Genomic DNA, 18,596 nt, shown 5'->3' with positions numbered 1-18,596 from the left:
CACATGAATGACTAAAACCAGTGTAAGCTCCCCAAGTTTATTCCCATTGTGTGTGACCCTACAAAACACAAAACAACAACACAAAACCTAAAAATAAAAAATAAAGAAAGAAATAAAAAATGCAAAACAAACAGGAAGGAATCTCCTCATGCACAAGGTTTCTCACAGCAACTGTAATGTAATAACAGGACTATAGTGTAATTTCTCTTTCAGTGTGACAGTACAGAGGGCCACATGCTGTAAAAGGTTTTTACTCTCAGGTAGTTGCATCCCTGCCCTTCTCGTGACAGAGACAAGCAGTCAGCAGAGGTTGATTAGAGATGTGAGGCAGACGGTGGAGCTGCTGTTTTGCAGTCTTTTGCAGAGCCCACTTTGTGATATCCCCTGGGGACTGGTGAAACAAGCAATTACTCTAACACCCCACTAGGGACTGCTGTATGCTGCTGATCTCCACACTTGTTCTGAGATCACAACAGGCATGACAGCAGCAAAGCTTTATGTGACATTTCATCTCTAATCTGTGTCACAGTTTTCGCTTTTGCTTCAAATAGAAAATGCATCTTTGTGTTTGAAAAACTTTAGGCTAGAGTGTTTTCTGATCTGACTGTGCTCTTAGATCAGGGTTTAGCATTAACACAAAGGAAAATTATTTCAGAACATGATGTGAGAATGAAGGAGTAGAGTTGAAGTTTGATTCTCCAAACTTCACACCCCCTTTTACAGTAAAATCCATTTCTTGGGAGGCAGTTGTAAATCTACCACTTACCTCGCGTCCTCTGATTTTCCAGTTGTTTTTTTTCTGACGGCACTTAACAGAGACTATCATAACACAGATATGAGCCGTGTTGACTCGACAGCTTAATTGTAATGTCTGCTGCCCTGCTTGTGCCACATCTGTCACCGGCTGTGTCTCACACCATCATGCTTGTGCAACCTTTAGCTGGATGCTTGTTGGACAAATGTGTGTGGAGACAGGGGGGTCGACGGCTGTGGGTGGCTGGGGCAGTTAGGTTTGTGAAACTGCTGACATGTTGCCAAGGCGACCGATCTGCAGTGACAGCTGCTGTCATACTCATCAGCTAATGACTGGCTGGTTTGATTGATCCCTTTTCATTTCTTTTTCAGTTTTGTGTAGGTATTTTTTTGTCTGTTGATCTTTTTAATTAACTAAAGGTCTGATAATGGCATTCGAATTAAACTGTCAGGGTAATTATCAGAAAGAGGAAATGTGTTCATGTTATTTTCACAATTTGAAGAAAAAGTGCCCTTTTGACTGAAATTTCATAAATCCTGCTTCTTTTCCAAGGGGCCAAAAATAACAAAAAAAAAAAATTCCTTTGCTATCTCCAATTTGTCCTTTCTTTTTACCATTGCCACTCTAACTCACCTGCAGCTACTGCAGCATAGTTTTAACTGCTAATCATCTGGCATCCTGTTACCTTTGCAGTCCAGCCTTAACATTACGCAACTAGCCTACAGTACACCACCTATGTGAATCAATAGGCCTCTCTGAATGATTTTTTAGTCATCAAAGCCAATTAGTGTTTAGCGGGATGTTTCAAAAGTCTGTTCTAAGGTTAGTGCTTAGATTTAATATCAAATTAAGCATACTGACACTTAGTATTGTAAACCCATTAAATCCTAATGCTGCTGAGTGAATGCAACCAATGCTCACTTTGATTGCTCACCGTCACTTCTGGCTGAATCCCTTCAACATTTCCCTCATCTTTCGGTGCCTCTCCATTGCCTCTGCCTACATTCTGGCAAATGGTTTAATCAGCTGATGTAAGTGATGAATGAATTTCAGTCAGTAATGTAATTCACCACTTTGATTGATAACCCATGGCGGGAGCCTAACTAATCTGACAACAGATGTGTTCCTGTGGGAGGATGCTTGTTAGGTTATACTGTTGGCTCTGTCTGGAACAAGAAAGGTGGCATGTTAATGCTACAAGAGGCTTGGCAGCAGGTCTGCCAGGAGTGGAGGCAACAAACTACATGTCAGAGCCAGCTCAGTAATTCTGCCCTGCAAATGAAGTAACCTTAACTGAGATTCCCATATTGAACCAGCAGTGTTGACAAGATTTAGCACAAATTACACATTGTTACACAATAATTAGGAAATCTTATGCTCCCAACCTTAGCAGCACAGATCTGGTTTTGGCTTTCTTCACTGAAATGATAGTAGAAGATTTCTCTTGTTAAATGCATTATCTTGAATAGTTACTATAGAAACAAAAGCAAAAACAACAATCTGTACGGCAGATGTTGTTTGCACTTACCTCTTTACTTTGACAATGGGACAGCTACATTTCAGTCTCCATTGTTGGCCATTGCACTCTCTTGTTACTCTTGCTGTAATTTATTTATTCCATTATCTAACCTGTCCAAGCATCTCATAAGATGAGTTTTTCCATCCTCCTGCTTGAGAGAAAGCACCTAACACCACTGTCCTGTGTGCAAGTTTAGATTTTTCATGTTATGTATGTTTTTTCTCTTTACGTCGCTCATCATCATGTATCTGCTAGATTTGCCCAAAGAGGCATTTTAGGAGATTTAGAACTTTAAACTTAGTTCCTGCAGGATATCATGTCCTAGTTTTCATTTTCCTACATAAAGAGGTGTCAAAACGTCCTCTTTCGACATCCATTGTTTACTACTGATAGTTGGCATCATGACTGCAGAAGGATGTTGTATAATCAGCCTGATGGTCTCAGGAGGTTGGTCCGAAGAGAAAATCAGACAGAAGGCACTGACTTGTCCAGAGCAAACTTAATGAACATGCAGTCAGTGATGTACAGTAACAAAAAAGATCTTATATTCCTGTTTATTATTACTTTTGTTTTACTTTGCCAACTATGACCAACCAATTACTGGACTTTATTTAGCTGCTGGGTGCTATTACATTGCTTTTAGTCAAAGGCAAACCATGACATTTTCACACTGATAAGAGAAGGTGGGATATTATATTAAATGTATAACATTTTATAAAAGATCATTAAACAGTCAAATATTGATTCATCTATTAGGCTCATATTTCATATTACCGTGTCTGCAGAGCTGCAGAGACAGGTGACACCTATCAGTGGATTCTTACCTGGAAGCGACTCCTTTCAAATTTGTTAATATAAACACGTTCGCATTATTACTTTTCACACCATTGTCTACAGTATGAACATACGGCACACAGGGACACAGCACTGCTGTATGCACGCAGAGCATAAGCACAATTGTGGAAAGATTTTAAACTCCCTTACCACCTTCTTCCTCTGGTTTTGCACTCTCCATCATAATAACCCTGTTCATCTCATGAATATGCAAAAACTCACAGCGTATCAGCTCAGATGGAGAACACTTCTTAAAGCTTCCGTTTATGTCCTCAGATTTTCTTTGCTGCTTAAGCTACTTGACCAAATTTCACCCCGTCAATCATATTTCTGTTAGCGGGTGCTTAACATCTTTTTATGCGTCAATATGCATCTTTGTGTGTGTGTGTGCGTGTGTGTGTGTGTGTGCATGTGTGCAGATGCTCTGCTGTTAATAATGCAGGGCCTAGATCAATTTGATTTGAAAGATTTAGCATGGAGTCCTTGGCAGCCAATGAGCTTCACCTGAGTGTTTGCTCACTTTTAGTTTTTAATCAGCTGTGGCCCCTCCCCCCTCGTCTTCTTTGCAGTGATGTCCACACTCGTTCTTTCAAGTGACAGTGCCTACCAAGTGGTTCAAGTATGTTCAGAAAGAGATATGTTGCGACATGTGAGTGAGAATAGTTTCTAAATGGGCAATTATTTTAATCCACCTGCCACATTTGGCCTGTTTGCATAATAATGTTTACCCTTCAGGAAAGTCTGGCTCTTGCATCGTTGGTTTGCTTCTGTCCCTCCTATTGCTTTCTTCTTGCAACCACAGAAACTCATTTGATCATCTGCAGTAGTTATATCTCTTATAATAAATAGCTTCTTGTTGGCTGGTTGTCAGAGTTTAGGATGTTCATTTTACAAGAACAAAAATAGCCGTTTAGATTGTACCTCAGATGAGTCTGTTCCCCATCTCCAAAATCGGTCTTTGTACTTTTTATTCCTGCTTTCATTGCTTGGCTCACTGGCTCAGCAGTGCACTGCATTGTGCCGCTCCGCTGAATCCATTGAAATTAGCTTGAAAGCATGCTAGGCATTTCTCTCATACTGAAGTAGTCCCTCCATTTCTGACAGATAATTGTGTGTTTGCTGCCTTTCTTTGTGGCTGCAGATTGTTGTTTCTTTGTGCCATACTTTGAATATATTTTGGGCAGATGTGACAAAGCAACAGGCACTTGCATGTTGAAGCAGATGTCGTCAGAATAGTCGCTGATCTTTTAGCTGATCATTTGACCGTGCACTCAGTCGGTCTGGTGTGGTTACAAAACCACTACAGACAAAAAGACAAGGTGGTGATAGTTGGAACTGGACCTAATGCTGACCAGCACCAGAGGATATTCTGTAACTGAGATTGTGTTCTGGTCTGCATGTGGTCAGGGTACAGCAGGAGGACACATTTTCAGCAGGGATCAAATGTTCAGATTGACAATAATAATGCTAAAAACAAAAATCGGTCATTGGATCATGTTCATCTACAAGTAGTTTAATGCAAATATTTGGCTTTGTGTGTGGTGGTTTGCAGAATTCTACAGCTTTCTGATAGTTTTTGTGCTTTGCATGTAAAATTGTGTGCGTTTATGGTGTATTTATGCATTTGTGGCACTGGCCCAAGCTATTGCCAGCAACAGTCTTGTTGTAATGTTATGATGACTAAGGCCTGGAGTCCACTGTCTCTCATTCACAATCACAGTGTTTAACACCCCCATTTTAGCTTATTGACAATAATATTACAGAACTGGTGGGATGGGAAACAAAAAACATGGGCTTTGGCAGTTGAAATAAAGTGATTGGGGGGCTGTTTTGCTGTCAAATTACTGAGCTCCACTTCCACAGAGCAAGTGGTGTTGAAGCTGCTCCCATGTGACATCACAGTGAGAAAACACAAACCCACTCTTGGCCAGAGCTGCACTGAGGGCGTACACAACAGTACAAAGCATAAAAAATTACTTAGGATCAAGTTTGCATTACTAGAACAGATGAGAACCAACACAGGATTTTAAACACTTAAGCACTATAAACCTGATCAACTTTTACAAGCACTGACCTAATCTTTAAATTTAATTTAGGTCCCTTATTTTTTTGGAAAACATTATGAGATAAAGCTGAACTAGCTGCCACTAGCTACAAAATGTCTTCCGTTGTAATGAAACTTAGACACAATCACAAAAACAAGTTTTTCCCCTACATGAATTTGTTAGGTTGCGTTCTTATTGACTGGGGATGAGGATGTGAGGCTTTTAAACAGAAGTGCTGCTGCATCACAGCTAGAAGCTCCCCAGTTCAAACCCCGGCTGGCTGCATCCTTTCTGTGTGGACTTTGCATGTTCACCCTGTGGGTTTCCTCCAGGTACTCTGGTTTCCTCCCACAGTCCAAAGACATGCATGTTAGGTTAATTGGTTACTCTAGATTGCCCGTAGGTTTGAGTGTGAATGGTTGTCTGTCTGTGTATCTTTCTCTCTGTTGGCTGACTGGTGACCTGTCCAAGGTGTATGCTGCCTCTCGCCCAGTGATAGTTGGTATAGACTCCAGCCACCCACAACCTTGAACAGGATAAGCAATTAAGATAATGGATGGATGGATTTATGCCACATTGCATTTTCAGCAACGGTTAGGGATTTGGCAGATGCATCTTCTACCAGTGACTACCAGTCAGTGCTGCACCCTGTGGAGATCAGAGGACTCTGCAAATGCTGTCAGAGGAGGTGCAGCTCTTTGAAGTAGATTTAGATGCAGACAGGTGTGGAGCCTTCACGCTATCCAAACATCCTATTTTCTATCTACCATCTCTTAAATTCTATTACCTCCACCTGTCTCCATCTAGCATCTTATTAATAGTAGCACCATCCTCTCCAGTGAGGTAAACTGAGCAGCACTGATGTAATGAGGTGTGGTTGGAGTGCCTTCTTCTTCACGCCCAGTGGCACTAGTGTGCTGACTGACATGGTTTAACAACAGGCTGTAATTAAGAGGCTCACTCACCTGCTGGGCTGCTGTTATCCTACAAAAAGACAGCAAGCTTTTACCAGTATGACAGGCGAAACAAAGAGGTGTATTATGCTTACAACCATCTGCCTATTCTCCCTTTTTCTGTCTGACTCTGCCACACATACACACACACACAATATATATATATATATATATATATATATATATATATATATATATATATATATATATATATATATATCTATATCAACTCTTGTGTTTAGCACATATTTGTTGTTTTCAGCCCCAGAGATGTTGCTGTGGAGCTGTAGCCTGCTCTGATCGTCTCAAGTGTGTTCCTTTTGTGTATTAACAGTTGATTGGTGGATACACGCTAGTGCTGCAATTTTAACTCGGCTGCCTCCACAGTATTCCCCAGCGTTGCCCAGGGAAACCAAGTTTGGCGGTGGGAGGGTTTGTGGGTGGGAGAGAGCCAGATGATAGATAGTCAGAGGAGAGCAATAGATGAAAAGATGGGCGAATCGCTTTTTATTGTGCATGTTTAAATAATCAAGAGGGCATTTCCATCATCTTAGTGTGGAGCAACAGGTGCGTCGCAGTTGTCTTTGTCAGTATAAAGTAAGGCAGCCTGGAGCCTTGTGATTTACTGGCCCTGTTATTATGTCCAACATCACAGACATGCAGACTGACCCTCTTCTGATGGCTTGCTCTCACTGCCCAGTCATCAATTTCACTGGCACAGCAGCGCCTTGGAGCTTTAAGAGATGACCTTAATGGAGAGAAAAAAAGTGGAGGACACATGCCTGCTAGGTTAGGTGTCTTTTTACCTTGAGCCTCACCATTTTAACTGTATAGTAAGCGCAACCAGTAGAAGAAAGATTAAATCAAAAGTTTCTTTTTTCAAGTTCAAAGTCACAGTCATTGGTTACTGGTTCAATGAAATGCATTTGTCAGCCTTTATACATCTACTATAATACATTTCAAGGTCTCTGTGACAGCTCGCAGACAGCCAAGAGTCATTTGCCAGTCACTTGTTTCTTTTGAAGGATTAGTAATTAGTTAGTAGCAGGAAAGTCATTATGGCAGCAGCATCACAGAGTCAACAGTGAGCACACAAAGCTGTTTCAGCGTGACAGTCCTTCTCCTCCCAACTACATATGACTGCAGGAAATATGGTCCACAGCAGTCATTTTAAGGCACATGTGGGGCTGCAGTCCCCTAGTTGGTTCTTGATTTGTGACATTTAGGTTTTAAATGCCTGATTGGTGGTTTTAAAGAAGGTTTTATTTAATCCTGCCATGCTATTCTCTCCTTGTAGGTTTTTGTTTTAACTGCTCCCATTTGAGCGTATAGAAAATGCAGTTTCCAACAGCTGTAGGCTCAGGTGACTGGCTTACCTGCTCTTCCCTGTGTCTTTAATAGACTTGCCAGATTTGCAGTTTACAGTTTTCACCTACTTCTGCTTGATGTCTTTCCTTCCATCACACTTGTTTAGTTATTATTCAGCTGGCCGATCCACCCACTGCTGTCACAGGCGGCATCCCACCAGGAGCTCCTGCCATGCTTGCAGTAAATTCGGCTGTGTATCAGAGGGAAGAGAATTTCCTTTTCCAACCATCTGCATAACGACAGACCAGGGATCAGGGAACATTAAACAACTAAATTCCTTTTGGAACACAGTTCAAAATGTAGTATAAAAGAAAGGAGAACAGAACATGCAAACATCATGCAGAAAGACTATAGGGGAAGCAAACCGACAACCCTCTAGTTATTCAATTGAATGATTTGTCCGCTGATGGAAAATAGTTGGACATTATTTTGACACAAAAATGTTTGAGCTTCTTGTTTCTCTGACTATTAGTTGATTAAAACAGATGTGGGGATATCACTTTAGACTCTGGGAAAGTATATTAGTCAATGTTCCTATTTCTCACATTTTACAAATTAAGCATCTAATCTAATAATAGAGATTAAAACTCATTAATTAGTAATGAAACTAGTCAGTAGTTGCAGCCCTAACAGACATTATTGGAAGTTACAACAATGTTTTCCAGATGATGTCTTTTTTACATCACAACAGAGGATCATCCCACATAATATTTACAGTATATGCTCTTTTAAATCTGGCTAGACAGGAGCAACTCAGGAAGTCTGTACTCTAGCTGCATATCTAACAATAACACCAGGGTTAAAATGAAGTACCTATGAATTTAAATTTTGCTTTCAATACTCCAGAGTTCATATATGCAGACAGCAGCTTACTTATCACTTTGAGACTTGAATCCTCTCTTACACCCTCTACTCCCTCTGACCCACTTGTTTAACATGCCCAAAATATGAAGCAACACTGCTTCCAAATGCATCAAAGCACCCCAAATCCACTTTTCCCTGATTCTCCATACCATACGTTCATGCATATGATGAGCAGCACCATTTCCCACTAGGTTACAAGTTCAGTTTAGCTTGTAACTGGCTGTAGAAACATGCATGAATACACCTTCTCCCTTTTGACATATGTGGTATTTGGCTGTAGTGAATATTATGTTATGCAGATTATGAACATTATATATGTACACTGGTAGTTGTGGTGGGTGGGCTGGCAAATGCTTTCTGTCATAGACTGAATAAATAATAATTCCCTATAAATAATCTACTGAAGGCAGTGAAGAATAATGACTCAGAAAAGTGAAAAGTTGTAAATAGCTTATTGAAATGTGAGATTTAGAAGGATAGTAAATACAACACGATACATTAAAAGGAACAAGCAGTCCATATGGATCATTACAATCTGTAGACCAACCTCCACTGATGGATTTCAGCCGCTTCATCAGTCAAGAAGTTGTTTGCTAATGTATGTTGTTTTTCTTGGAGTATCTTTCTCTCAGGGCAGGTAATTTCTCCTTCCCCCTTTGTGTTGTCTTATCTCGCCATGTCCACGGCAGCAGGCTCTTTTTATTTACACAGGTTAATACTCTTGACTGTGCTTTCTCTATCTTGGCAGTGCAGACCAGGACTCACAGATCTTATCAGTTCTGATTCCAGGGTCCTGTTGTCATTCAAGCCCTGTATTATTTAGTTGACCATTTAGTTGAGTCCTTGCAGTTGCAATTTGGCCGGCTGCAGACAGACAGCGCTTTCTTATGATAGAGTGTTCAACACAAACCCGCCCCATCAAGGCCCTTTTATGTAGGTTTAAATGATGCTGGCATTGCGTGGGCTTGCACAGATTGTTTTGGCTGTCAGGGTTATTGTGTACCAGCTTATGTGGAAATATATTGGCTGTGAATGACAAAAGAACAGATGAAAGACCTGTTCCCATTTTCTATACTTACTCTCCTGCCCACACAACTTTTTACCACTGCTGTGTTTCAGATTGGGGCTGTGCAAACTGCAGTGTGGAAAGTTTGGGCTATCATCCACTCCAGTGGCACAGATAGATGCACATTTGAACAAAGATGCTAATTACTTCAGTGGGTGTTTAAAGCCATATAATTTTTGCTTTTTAAATTCAGTTAAATGTGACAAATATATTTTTGTTGATGCGGTGTCTTATTTTCTTCACCGCTTCATGTTTGCCCAGTCTACACAGCTTTTCACTGTCGCTGTGTACGCTTAATCGCAATCATAAACCATAGTACATGGGCCCAGCTTTGTCAGCCGTTGTAATGGGGCCCTTGAGTCAGGTCCTTGTTAGCTGATGCACAATAAGCTCCAGCCTAATGAAGTGTAAACAAGAGCTGCAAGGGGGCCCAGATGAACGTGGCCGGCGGCCGCGGTGAGCAATGTAGAGCTCAATGCTAATGCTGTTAGCCAGGAGGTCAGTGTATTTTGCCTCACCGTTGCTCAGTTTATCAGCACTTCATAATGTGGTGGATGTAAGGGTAGGATGTTGAAACAGCTGATTGCCCGTGAGTGTGATACTGCTCCGAGAATGAATGGAAGGAGAAATGGGTTTACAATAAATGTGTAGTTTAATTGCAGCTGCAGTGGAATGATCATAGACCTATTGGCTTAAACAGACTTCCTCTGTGTTAAGGTTTGTCCACAGGAGAGCTTTGCAGCTTCCATCTGGCTAGCTTCCTCCTCTCTTCATCTGCCTTCATTATCAGTCCATTTGTTGCTCCTGCCCCGAGGAACCTTCCTCTGCTGCTCACTTGCTTAGCTCAAGCTAATGCTGCTGATGAGTCCTTAATGTACAGATGGTCCACTTCATTCAGATCTATTAGGCCTCGGCACTTTTTATGCTTTTATTTTAGCTAGTGCCCTGATCTAATTGTTTTTCTACTTGCTTTTACGTTTTTAGTTTATTGAGAGTCCATAAGTAAATGCATTGTAATTTTAAGAAACTGTGTCTGTTTAAAAATGCATGATAGTCATTTACCATTCTTCAAGTTGCTGTATGATTAGCATTCATAGCAAACCGTTTTCCCATATGGTAATTCTTATGAATACATTACAATGCATACATAATGCATTGTGTAATTGTAATTCAGAGAAAGTGCTATTATTTCACGATAGCTCTTTTCTGATGGTCATGGTGTTCTGGTGTGTTTTGCTTGCCCACGCATGCACAAACACAAATTAAACCTTGGCATGTTTCTCTTCTAGCCAACGCCGGGGCCTGTTTTCCTAAACAAGGTAAATCACAGGGCGAATGGCTCCCTGCTCTTTAATCATGCTTTATGTACATTTATTTTTACAGTCAAATATTTTTTTTTCTGTGTGTGTGTGTGTGTGTCTGTAACCATAGTGTCTCCTCTTGGCTGTCTCCTTTCCCTTCCTTTCCTTCCACCTTGGGCTGTGTAGTCTGACAGAGCGCTGATAAAAAGCCAAGTGCAGTCAGATTGATGTGTCTCCTTAAAAACGGACAGGAGAATCAGTAACCTCCAGATGAGTGACAGGGGAAATATGTAAAGGAAGTGGCAGAGGGTTGGAGGGGAAAGGACAGCTGGTGGGAAAGAGTGAGAACAAAGACACAAATGAAAAAAGCCTTCTTTCATGTTTTCACCTGACTTTCAATCACCTCAATTTTCAGTATTTTGCTGCTCTCTGTTTCCTAAGAAAACAATAAAAACCACTTAATATGACAAGCAGACATATCACAAAGGAATATCCAGCAAAACAAATTCAGCTTCAACCTCTTCCTTTGATCTATTGCAGAAGCATTTTATTTTTCTCATTTTTCTTCCCTTCAGAACTTCAAATCAATAATTCTGTAGGGAACTGCTCCTTCCTGGTGGCAAATAGTCTAACATCCCATCCCATTTCTCTCCCTTTCTCTCTCTCCTGTCCCCTCTGTGCCTTATTTTTCCACTCTCCTTCTTTCTGCTTTATTTGTTTCCACCTATGTGTGTTTGCCTGGTGTTTATGTATGTCTCCACGCTACAATCTTTCTGCATGCTGGCGTGGGGGCTAATCTATCTCTTCTTTCTTTCTTCTCTTCTTTCCTTTATCCTTCCTTCTTCTCTTCTGTCCTTGTCATTCAGATCCCGAGCGTGGTGGCACTCACATGATCTCGACAGATGACTTGGAGTATCCACGGGAGTACCGGACTCTGGGGAACAGCGCTCGGCGCTTCTCCAACGTGGGCTTGGTGCACACGTCGGAGCACCGCCACACGGTCAGCGCTGCCCAGAGTCTGGAAGCCCTGACCAATCTGCACAAGGCCGACATGGAGCGCAAGAGGGATGCCTTCATGGATCACCTGAAGAGCAAGTACCAGCAGCAGCAGCAGCAGCAGCAACAGCAATTGCAGCATCCGCACCACAGCCCACACCACAACCCACCATCGCCCTCACCCTCCCATGCCAGCATGAGGGGCACATCAGAGCGGTCTGCAAGAGAACAAGTATGTTTACTCCACCTTAAGGATTTCACACCCTCAAACAGAATTGTGTTTGCTTTCACTATCTGCTGTAGTTGAACAAGCTTATGTCACTGTCACAATAGCTGTTTATTATTTAATTTTCATATCACTTCATTTTCAGATACATATAATACATAAAATAATACATACATGGTACAGTGTGTTTCCTTTGTCATTTAAACTGAACATTAGAAATTTCAACAGATGTAGAAACAAGGTCCTATAAGGTCCCACAGCAAGTAGATTATTGTGTATTCTGGATTATAACATCCAGAGTAAAAACAAAACAATACTCCACTTTGTTGGAGTGTGAAGGTGTTCATACACACATCAAATACTCATACAAAATTAAATTTTGAAAACATTCAAAGGTGATGCTCTTCATATTTTTTGATCAAAATTTCTCTACATTTCCTTCACTCAGTTCCATCTCATTCACACACTGGAAACAAACATGTTCTCCGTTTGTGTGAGCACCACTGCTGTGTGCATGTGCAAGGCAGAAAAGCACATCAGGGAACATGGGAGAGAATAAAAGGGGAAGAGAGAGAGAGGACGAGCAAGGGAATGACGGAGCGCGGCTAAAAGACAGGTGGAGTCCCTAGTTGCTGTGGCAACCTGTCCCATATATGGCAAGTAGGGATATCTCATTGCAAAGGTCAGTTTCTGTAGAGAAAGAGGAATTGTACTAGGGAATAATGAAAGGGGCACGAATATTAGGGGGAAAAAAGAAAAAAAAGGAAACTGCCAGGAGATTGGACAGTCCCAAAGTAACAGGGCATTGTTGCCTTACGGGGGAGAAAGCAACAGAGCCAAGGTTTCCTTGTCATCTCATGGATGTGCACAGCATGGACAGTAAGAAGGGAGGGAGGACTAGTGGGAGGAGCTGGGGAGGTGCAGAGGAGGCAGTCAAGTAACCCACTGCTCAATTATCCAATACCAGCAGGAGCCAGCCACCCATCTGCGAAGGAGTTAATCGGCTGGTGTTGTAATGAATTAAATAAAGAGTTTCCGCCGCATGTGCTATTGGAGAGCGAGACAGAGAGAGGGGGGAGAGAGAGGGAGATTGAGTGAGTAAGGGTGAAGGGAGAGAGACTGGCAAAAATGCGGTGAGGATTCGCTGCACCTGACAGACAGCCTGGGATGATTGGAGTGGTGGACAGCCACAGGTGCACTGCAGGTGAGCCTGGACTGGAAGGTTGAACCTGGAAGCCGGAGACTGTTGTAGAGAGAGGTGCGTGTGTGTGGGATAAGGATGTGCCAGCTGGGATTAGATTCCACGCCTGTTGTGTTTGTTGTGGTTGTTGTGGTGACGGTTTGCATATGTTCAGCAGACAGAAGCTCAGGCTAGACAAAGGCTGAGTGGACAATACTGTAAACTGTACACGAAGCCTTTTGTGTATCTGTTTGGGTGAGCATTCATCTGCTGTGCAGACTAGTGTTGGTGTTTTTTGTTTTAGAGAGATAGGGGAAGCATGGATGTCAGGACACCACCGTAGACCGGAAGAGGATTGGGGAAAGAGTAAGAATGATTGAGAAAGGAGGCGGGGGTGCAGAGAGGATGACGACATGAGTAGAGATAGGGTGGAGGAGGGGTGGCATGAGTGCAGCCTGCTTTACATGCAGGTCAGGTAATGCAGTGCTATACTCTCTGAGGCTACGTCCTTCTCCGTAGCTAACTCCAGTGAGTGCTCATACACGCCTGTGAATGTATACACAGGTGGTTTGACATAGCACTTAGAAATGCATTTAGCCCCCTCAGCCCAAAGTGTAATGTGACATCTCGAACATCTCCCCAGGGCTCACAGTATAGTTAATTTAACAGGATGCTTAAGAATAAAAAGGTGCACATTTGTGCTACTGTAGGTAGGTGAGCTTTGTCAGTTTTGTCTGTCATCTAGGATTAAGGCTGTAGGGATTAATATGACGACAACAGTATAAACCACTGACTTCAATATTATTTATTTATGGAAGAAATGCATTGATTGCAATGATAGTTACAGGAAATGGTGAGCATTGAAATTGGCCCATTTCTAATTTGCTGTCACGCGCTCCCTGCTGTATTTACAACTCAAAGTCCAAGTTCAATGTAGCTGTAACTGACAGCAGAGAATTGTGTTTACTTTACCTGAGAACTGTGAGTTAGCCTCATTAAAGCAACAGAGAAACACTCACACAGTAGACCACAAATCCCAGTTCTGCACCATTAAAGCCAGCCCTCAGAGTCATTTTGCTTTGCTTTTTGGGAAAATCTAACCATGAAGGTATGAACAATGAACAGCAATTATTTATGACATAGCAAGTGTTGCCCCTGAGCATAAGCTGGATGAGTGACACACGATTAAGTCATCAAGGCCAGTACAAAGTTGAACTTGAAAAGAGTTGATGTGCTCTATGCATATTCACAAAATTGTAGACTGTTCAGGAGAACAATCTACAATCTGTACCTATTAAATTGTTTAATAGCTACAGATCTCTCAGACCCTTGTTTTTAGCTTTTTGTAAGACTCATTTATGAGATCATCTGAGGGGTTTTAAAAGATGTTTATTAATTTTATCAGCCCATAATAGAGATGGTTAGAGGTTAATAGAGATTGGATGGTTTTCGCTGGACAGTGACAAAAGACCAACTAGCTAGAATACAGAAGTTTGGCTCAGCATAACATCAAGGAGTTGGCGTTATTGATAAATGCTTTGACATACGTTGGTAGAAATTTATATGCTGTGGGGAAAAGGAGCGTGGGCTGAGATTATTCTCCATATCATTTTGAGTCCCACTTGTCTCAGCACCGTTGAGGATATGTACTGCCAAATATATGCATTATTTTCTACCATTTATATCTATAAAGAGCAAGTCCACTCTTCAGCAGGCAAACCTCATTTAGTGGACAAAATGATGCACAATAAAAATCTTTGCAACATCTGCTGTAGCTTTAGGAATAAACTATAGCTTTTACTTTTTTCAGTTGTAACTATCTAGTGTAATTGTAACCAGATTATAATGTTTCATATCCATACATTGCTTGTACTGGATTTAAGTATGCAGTAAATTCATACTTAAAGTGACAAAAATGAGTATTCTTCAGGATGCGTGTACGCATACTAAATGCCCTTACTTCCTGTGTGGTGTGGTGTTGGTGGACACTTGCGTCCAAAATGCAGCACAACACAGCACAGAATAACTCATTTCACTCCACTCCACTTTATTAGCCGTATCATTACAGAGTTTAGTGATGTGTCCTAAATCCATATCACATGCCAATTAGTAGAAGATTTTTGGCATGAAGTGTGTTCAGCCTGCAAAAGTGACAAAGCAAAGTGCCAAAACAGTTACTATAAGGCTTAGTTCACTTAGCATCGTTAATGCACCTCCATCCACTGTCTAGGACTTTGAAACCTCAAGAGTCAGAATACCAGCAAAAAATATTGAAACAGATCACTCACTCCATATAGTGCTACAGAGCTCTGTTTGCTCACGCTGCCAGACCCTGGACCAGGTCACTTATTTACAATTGCGCCATCGCAACATGTTGAACATACTGTACAAGTTAGACTGTACACGCACACATTGCATTTTATGTACACAAGGAACTTTACACCTTTACACTTTGCATTTTTTATATCATACTTATATTGCCTCTATTCGTTTAATTGTTGAACATGTGCTGTCTTTTAAAGCTAGCTACGTCATTGTATGTTGTAGCATACTTGGCCACTAAAGCTGGGAAACAAACCGACCTATACTTTGTTTATGCTGTTTGGGTTGCTCCTTAACACTACCATTTAAAAGCTTTAGTGTGTTAATTGGTTATAAGGGAGATAAGATATGTGCATATAGTATGTTTGTATTTTGGCACACTTTTTTATTGTCTAAACTTTTATGCTTTTTCCATGAGTCAATTCCTATAAAAATCCTTGATTTTGTGATGCAACTGAAATAAAATGCAAAAACAAATTGGTGATGGTGGTAAATCCAAAAAGAAAAACACAACAAAAAAAAACAAACATTTAAAATATGGAAAAGCATTTTAGATGTGTCTGGTAAAACGTTTTTGGCAAGTTTACCTGACACCTGACAGCACAAGGGGATGTCTCATTTCTGGCAAGTAGCGAAAAGTTAGCGATGTGTATGACTTGTATAATTTGTATAGTTTGAAGTATAAAGGTACTGTATAAACTGTATACAATTATACAATGGAAAAATACTAATATTTACTATGGTTTTAAGGTATACCTGAAATTAAAAGTCAGTGGTTGATTGGGTTCATTTGCATAACTGCAGAATAACTGCACAAGTAAATGAGTATGCAGTGTATTTAGTATTTACATTTTTGTGCTTTATGGAACTGCAATACAGCTCCATTTTTCAGTATACCCTGTAAAATATTAAAATATGTCACTTGAGCGTGGCTTAGTGTGAGTAATGACATCAGGGCCAAATGAGGGGACACTGATTGAAAGATCAGATTACAGTAAGGTAATAATCAATGAAAACGCTCTCTCCTAAGCTCTTATTTACAGAAATGATGTAGGCTTTCTTTGAGACTGTATTTAAATGAAAGGTTGATAATGAACATCCACCAGTTATCATAAATCAAAATGTGCCTGTCACTGTTTTTTTTAATCCCTGCACCAGGAGAGTAATGTGGGTCCTGTAGAAGTGAGTCTGAATAGACTGAAAATTGCCTGCAGATAAGAATAAGAAGTAGAATAAGAGTTTGGATTAGAATTAAAATTCATGAAGTCAGCCCGATCTTTTTTTAATTTTCCATGTCATTTTGAGTTATTTCTGGGCCATCAGTGGCTTGGCCTGGTTTTGACTGTGGGGTAATTATGTTTTAATGGAAAGCTCACGTCCTGAGGCCATGGCCAATATGTGAGCACCTTTCCAGATGCAGAAAAAGCATCACGAAGGGCAAATAGGCAGGTGAGAGATAGAGCATGTGTTGGTTAAAACGATCAGGTGAGGTGGCGAAACAGGAGAGTCTGAGGTGGACATGGACAGGATGCTTGCCTGTGGTGGAAAAGTCTGGGAGAGAAGCCAGCGTCACAACAACAGAGTGGGCTGCTGTTTTATTCGATTTCACTCTTTTCATATACTCATCTTCACCAGTTACAGCCAACAGCACAGTCTTGTTTTAGGTGCATTGTTACCCGACTCCTGCAAAACATGGCCACCCACTGTATTAACAACAATGAAGCCTAATGATAGTGGTTGAGATGCCCCGGCAACAATATTAGTGCATTTAATAACTAGTCTGTCAGGAAAGGAACATGTTGCACAAAAACAAAAAAGGAAATGCAGCTGATAATGCTTTCTGGTTCGGACTCTGCCTCCAGTGTGTTCTATGCCTTTCTTTCCAGTATTTTTGTCAGTGAACTCGAACCATTTTGTTAAAGTAAAAATCTAACTTCTTCCTTTCTGTCTCTCTACCTTTCCTTCTTTGTCCTTCATGAAATTCTACAGCAACAGCCAAACTACTGGAGCTTTAAGGTCAGTGCTACGTGTCTTAGTGTCCCTGTGTGTTTTTTATTCTTCGTGTCCTGTGTATGTTCGTGTGTGTGTGTGTGTGATTGTGGTGTGTGTCGGATAACTGCGGTAGAGGTGTTGGGGTGGCGACAGCTGAAACTTCTCAAGCTCCATTTAATCTGCAGAAAACGATTCTCTTGGGATTTATGATACTTCACTCAGCTAGCATTAATGGCTAGAAGCCAAGTGACCTTGCTAAAGTATTATTGAGACTGACTGAGATATTAAGAAGAAATTTTAGACGTGCAGTTGAGGCATTACTGGAATAATGCTTTGATATTAGCACAGAGACTTGAGTCATGGCTGGGCTGCTCAATGTGTTTTACCTACATAGGTAGTGGAAAGGAAATATGAGTTGCACACTGGAGTCCAGCATCAAGATATACAGTGTGAGAGTGTACAGTGTATCATTTCTGATGAATTCAAAGAGTTTAGCATATTTAATTGCTGGTATATATTGTCTCTGGGGCGCCAGTGGCTCAGTTGGTATGGTAGAGTGTCAGCCTACCGACCATAGAGTAGAAGGTTTGTGCGCTGCTCTTCCCGACCTTCCCGAAGTATCTCTCTCATCCTGGATAAAGGAACTGACTTTATGTGGCTCACTGAATCCTGGCATCAGCCAGACGTTTACTCTGTCATAAATTAAGTTATAGTTATCCGCAGAAGGCACGTAGCACTCACCATGGTGGTGGTAATACATGATAATGAAATGAAGCTCTGTCTCATTTGGCTCTACCTGAACTCTCCTGAACTCTTCTCCTTTCAAATGTAAACCCTCATTTCCAATGACAATACTACTCATCTATCCCATACCTAAACTAAAACTCTTCATTTCTGAAATGCATCATCTCCTCTCAACACTTTGTTCCACATCTGCCAATACTGTAATACTTAGAGACCTGAACATCCATGTCGACACCCCTTCTTGCCACCTAGCAGCTGAATTCTTGCAACTACTGGCCTGTCTAAACCTCACACGGCATGTTGATCTCCCCACACACACTTGGGCAAACTCTAGATCTTGTCATCTCTGACTCTGCCCCCATCAGCAACCTGCTGGTATATGACCTTGGTGCCTCCAATCACAAGGTAATTTCCATGGAACTGTAATTTTTA

General features: G+C 41.2%; 1 protein-coding gene across 18 annotated transcripts in view; it reads left to right on the top strand.

Annotated features, from left to right (window-relative positions):
• Positions 1 to 18,596, top strand: part of srcin1a (SRC kinase signaling inhibitor 1a) — a 91,215-nt gene that overhangs the window by 40,863 nt on the left and 31,756 nt on the right. For 12 of the 18 annotated variants that reach the window (XM_067475986.1, XM_067475980.1, XM_067475976.1 and 9 more), the window contains 3 exons: positions 10,693 to 10,722; positions 11,571 to 11,932; positions 17,418 to 17,444. In XM_067475986.1, the coding sequence (XP_067332087.1) occupies positions 10,693 to 10,722; positions 11,571 to 11,932; positions 17,418 to 17,444 (419 nt within the window). Of the gene's footprint in view, positions 1 to 10,692; positions 10,723 to 11,570; positions 11,933 to 12,924; positions 13,185 to 17,417; positions 17,445 to 18,596 lie in introns of those variants that run through there. The other 6 variants (XM_067475979.1, XM_067475973.1, XM_067475977.1 and 3 more) reach the window with 4 other exon arrangements.

This window comes from Channa argus, chromosome 15 (assembly GCF_033026475.1).
Source record: "Channa argus isolate prfri chromosome 15, Channa argus male v1.0, whole genome shotgun sequence".
NCBI classification, from domain to species: domain Eukaryota; kingdom Metazoa; phylum Chordata; class Actinopteri; order Anabantiformes; family Channidae; genus Channa; species Channa argus.
This window is presented reverse-complemented; position numbering and strand designations above follow the sequence as displayed.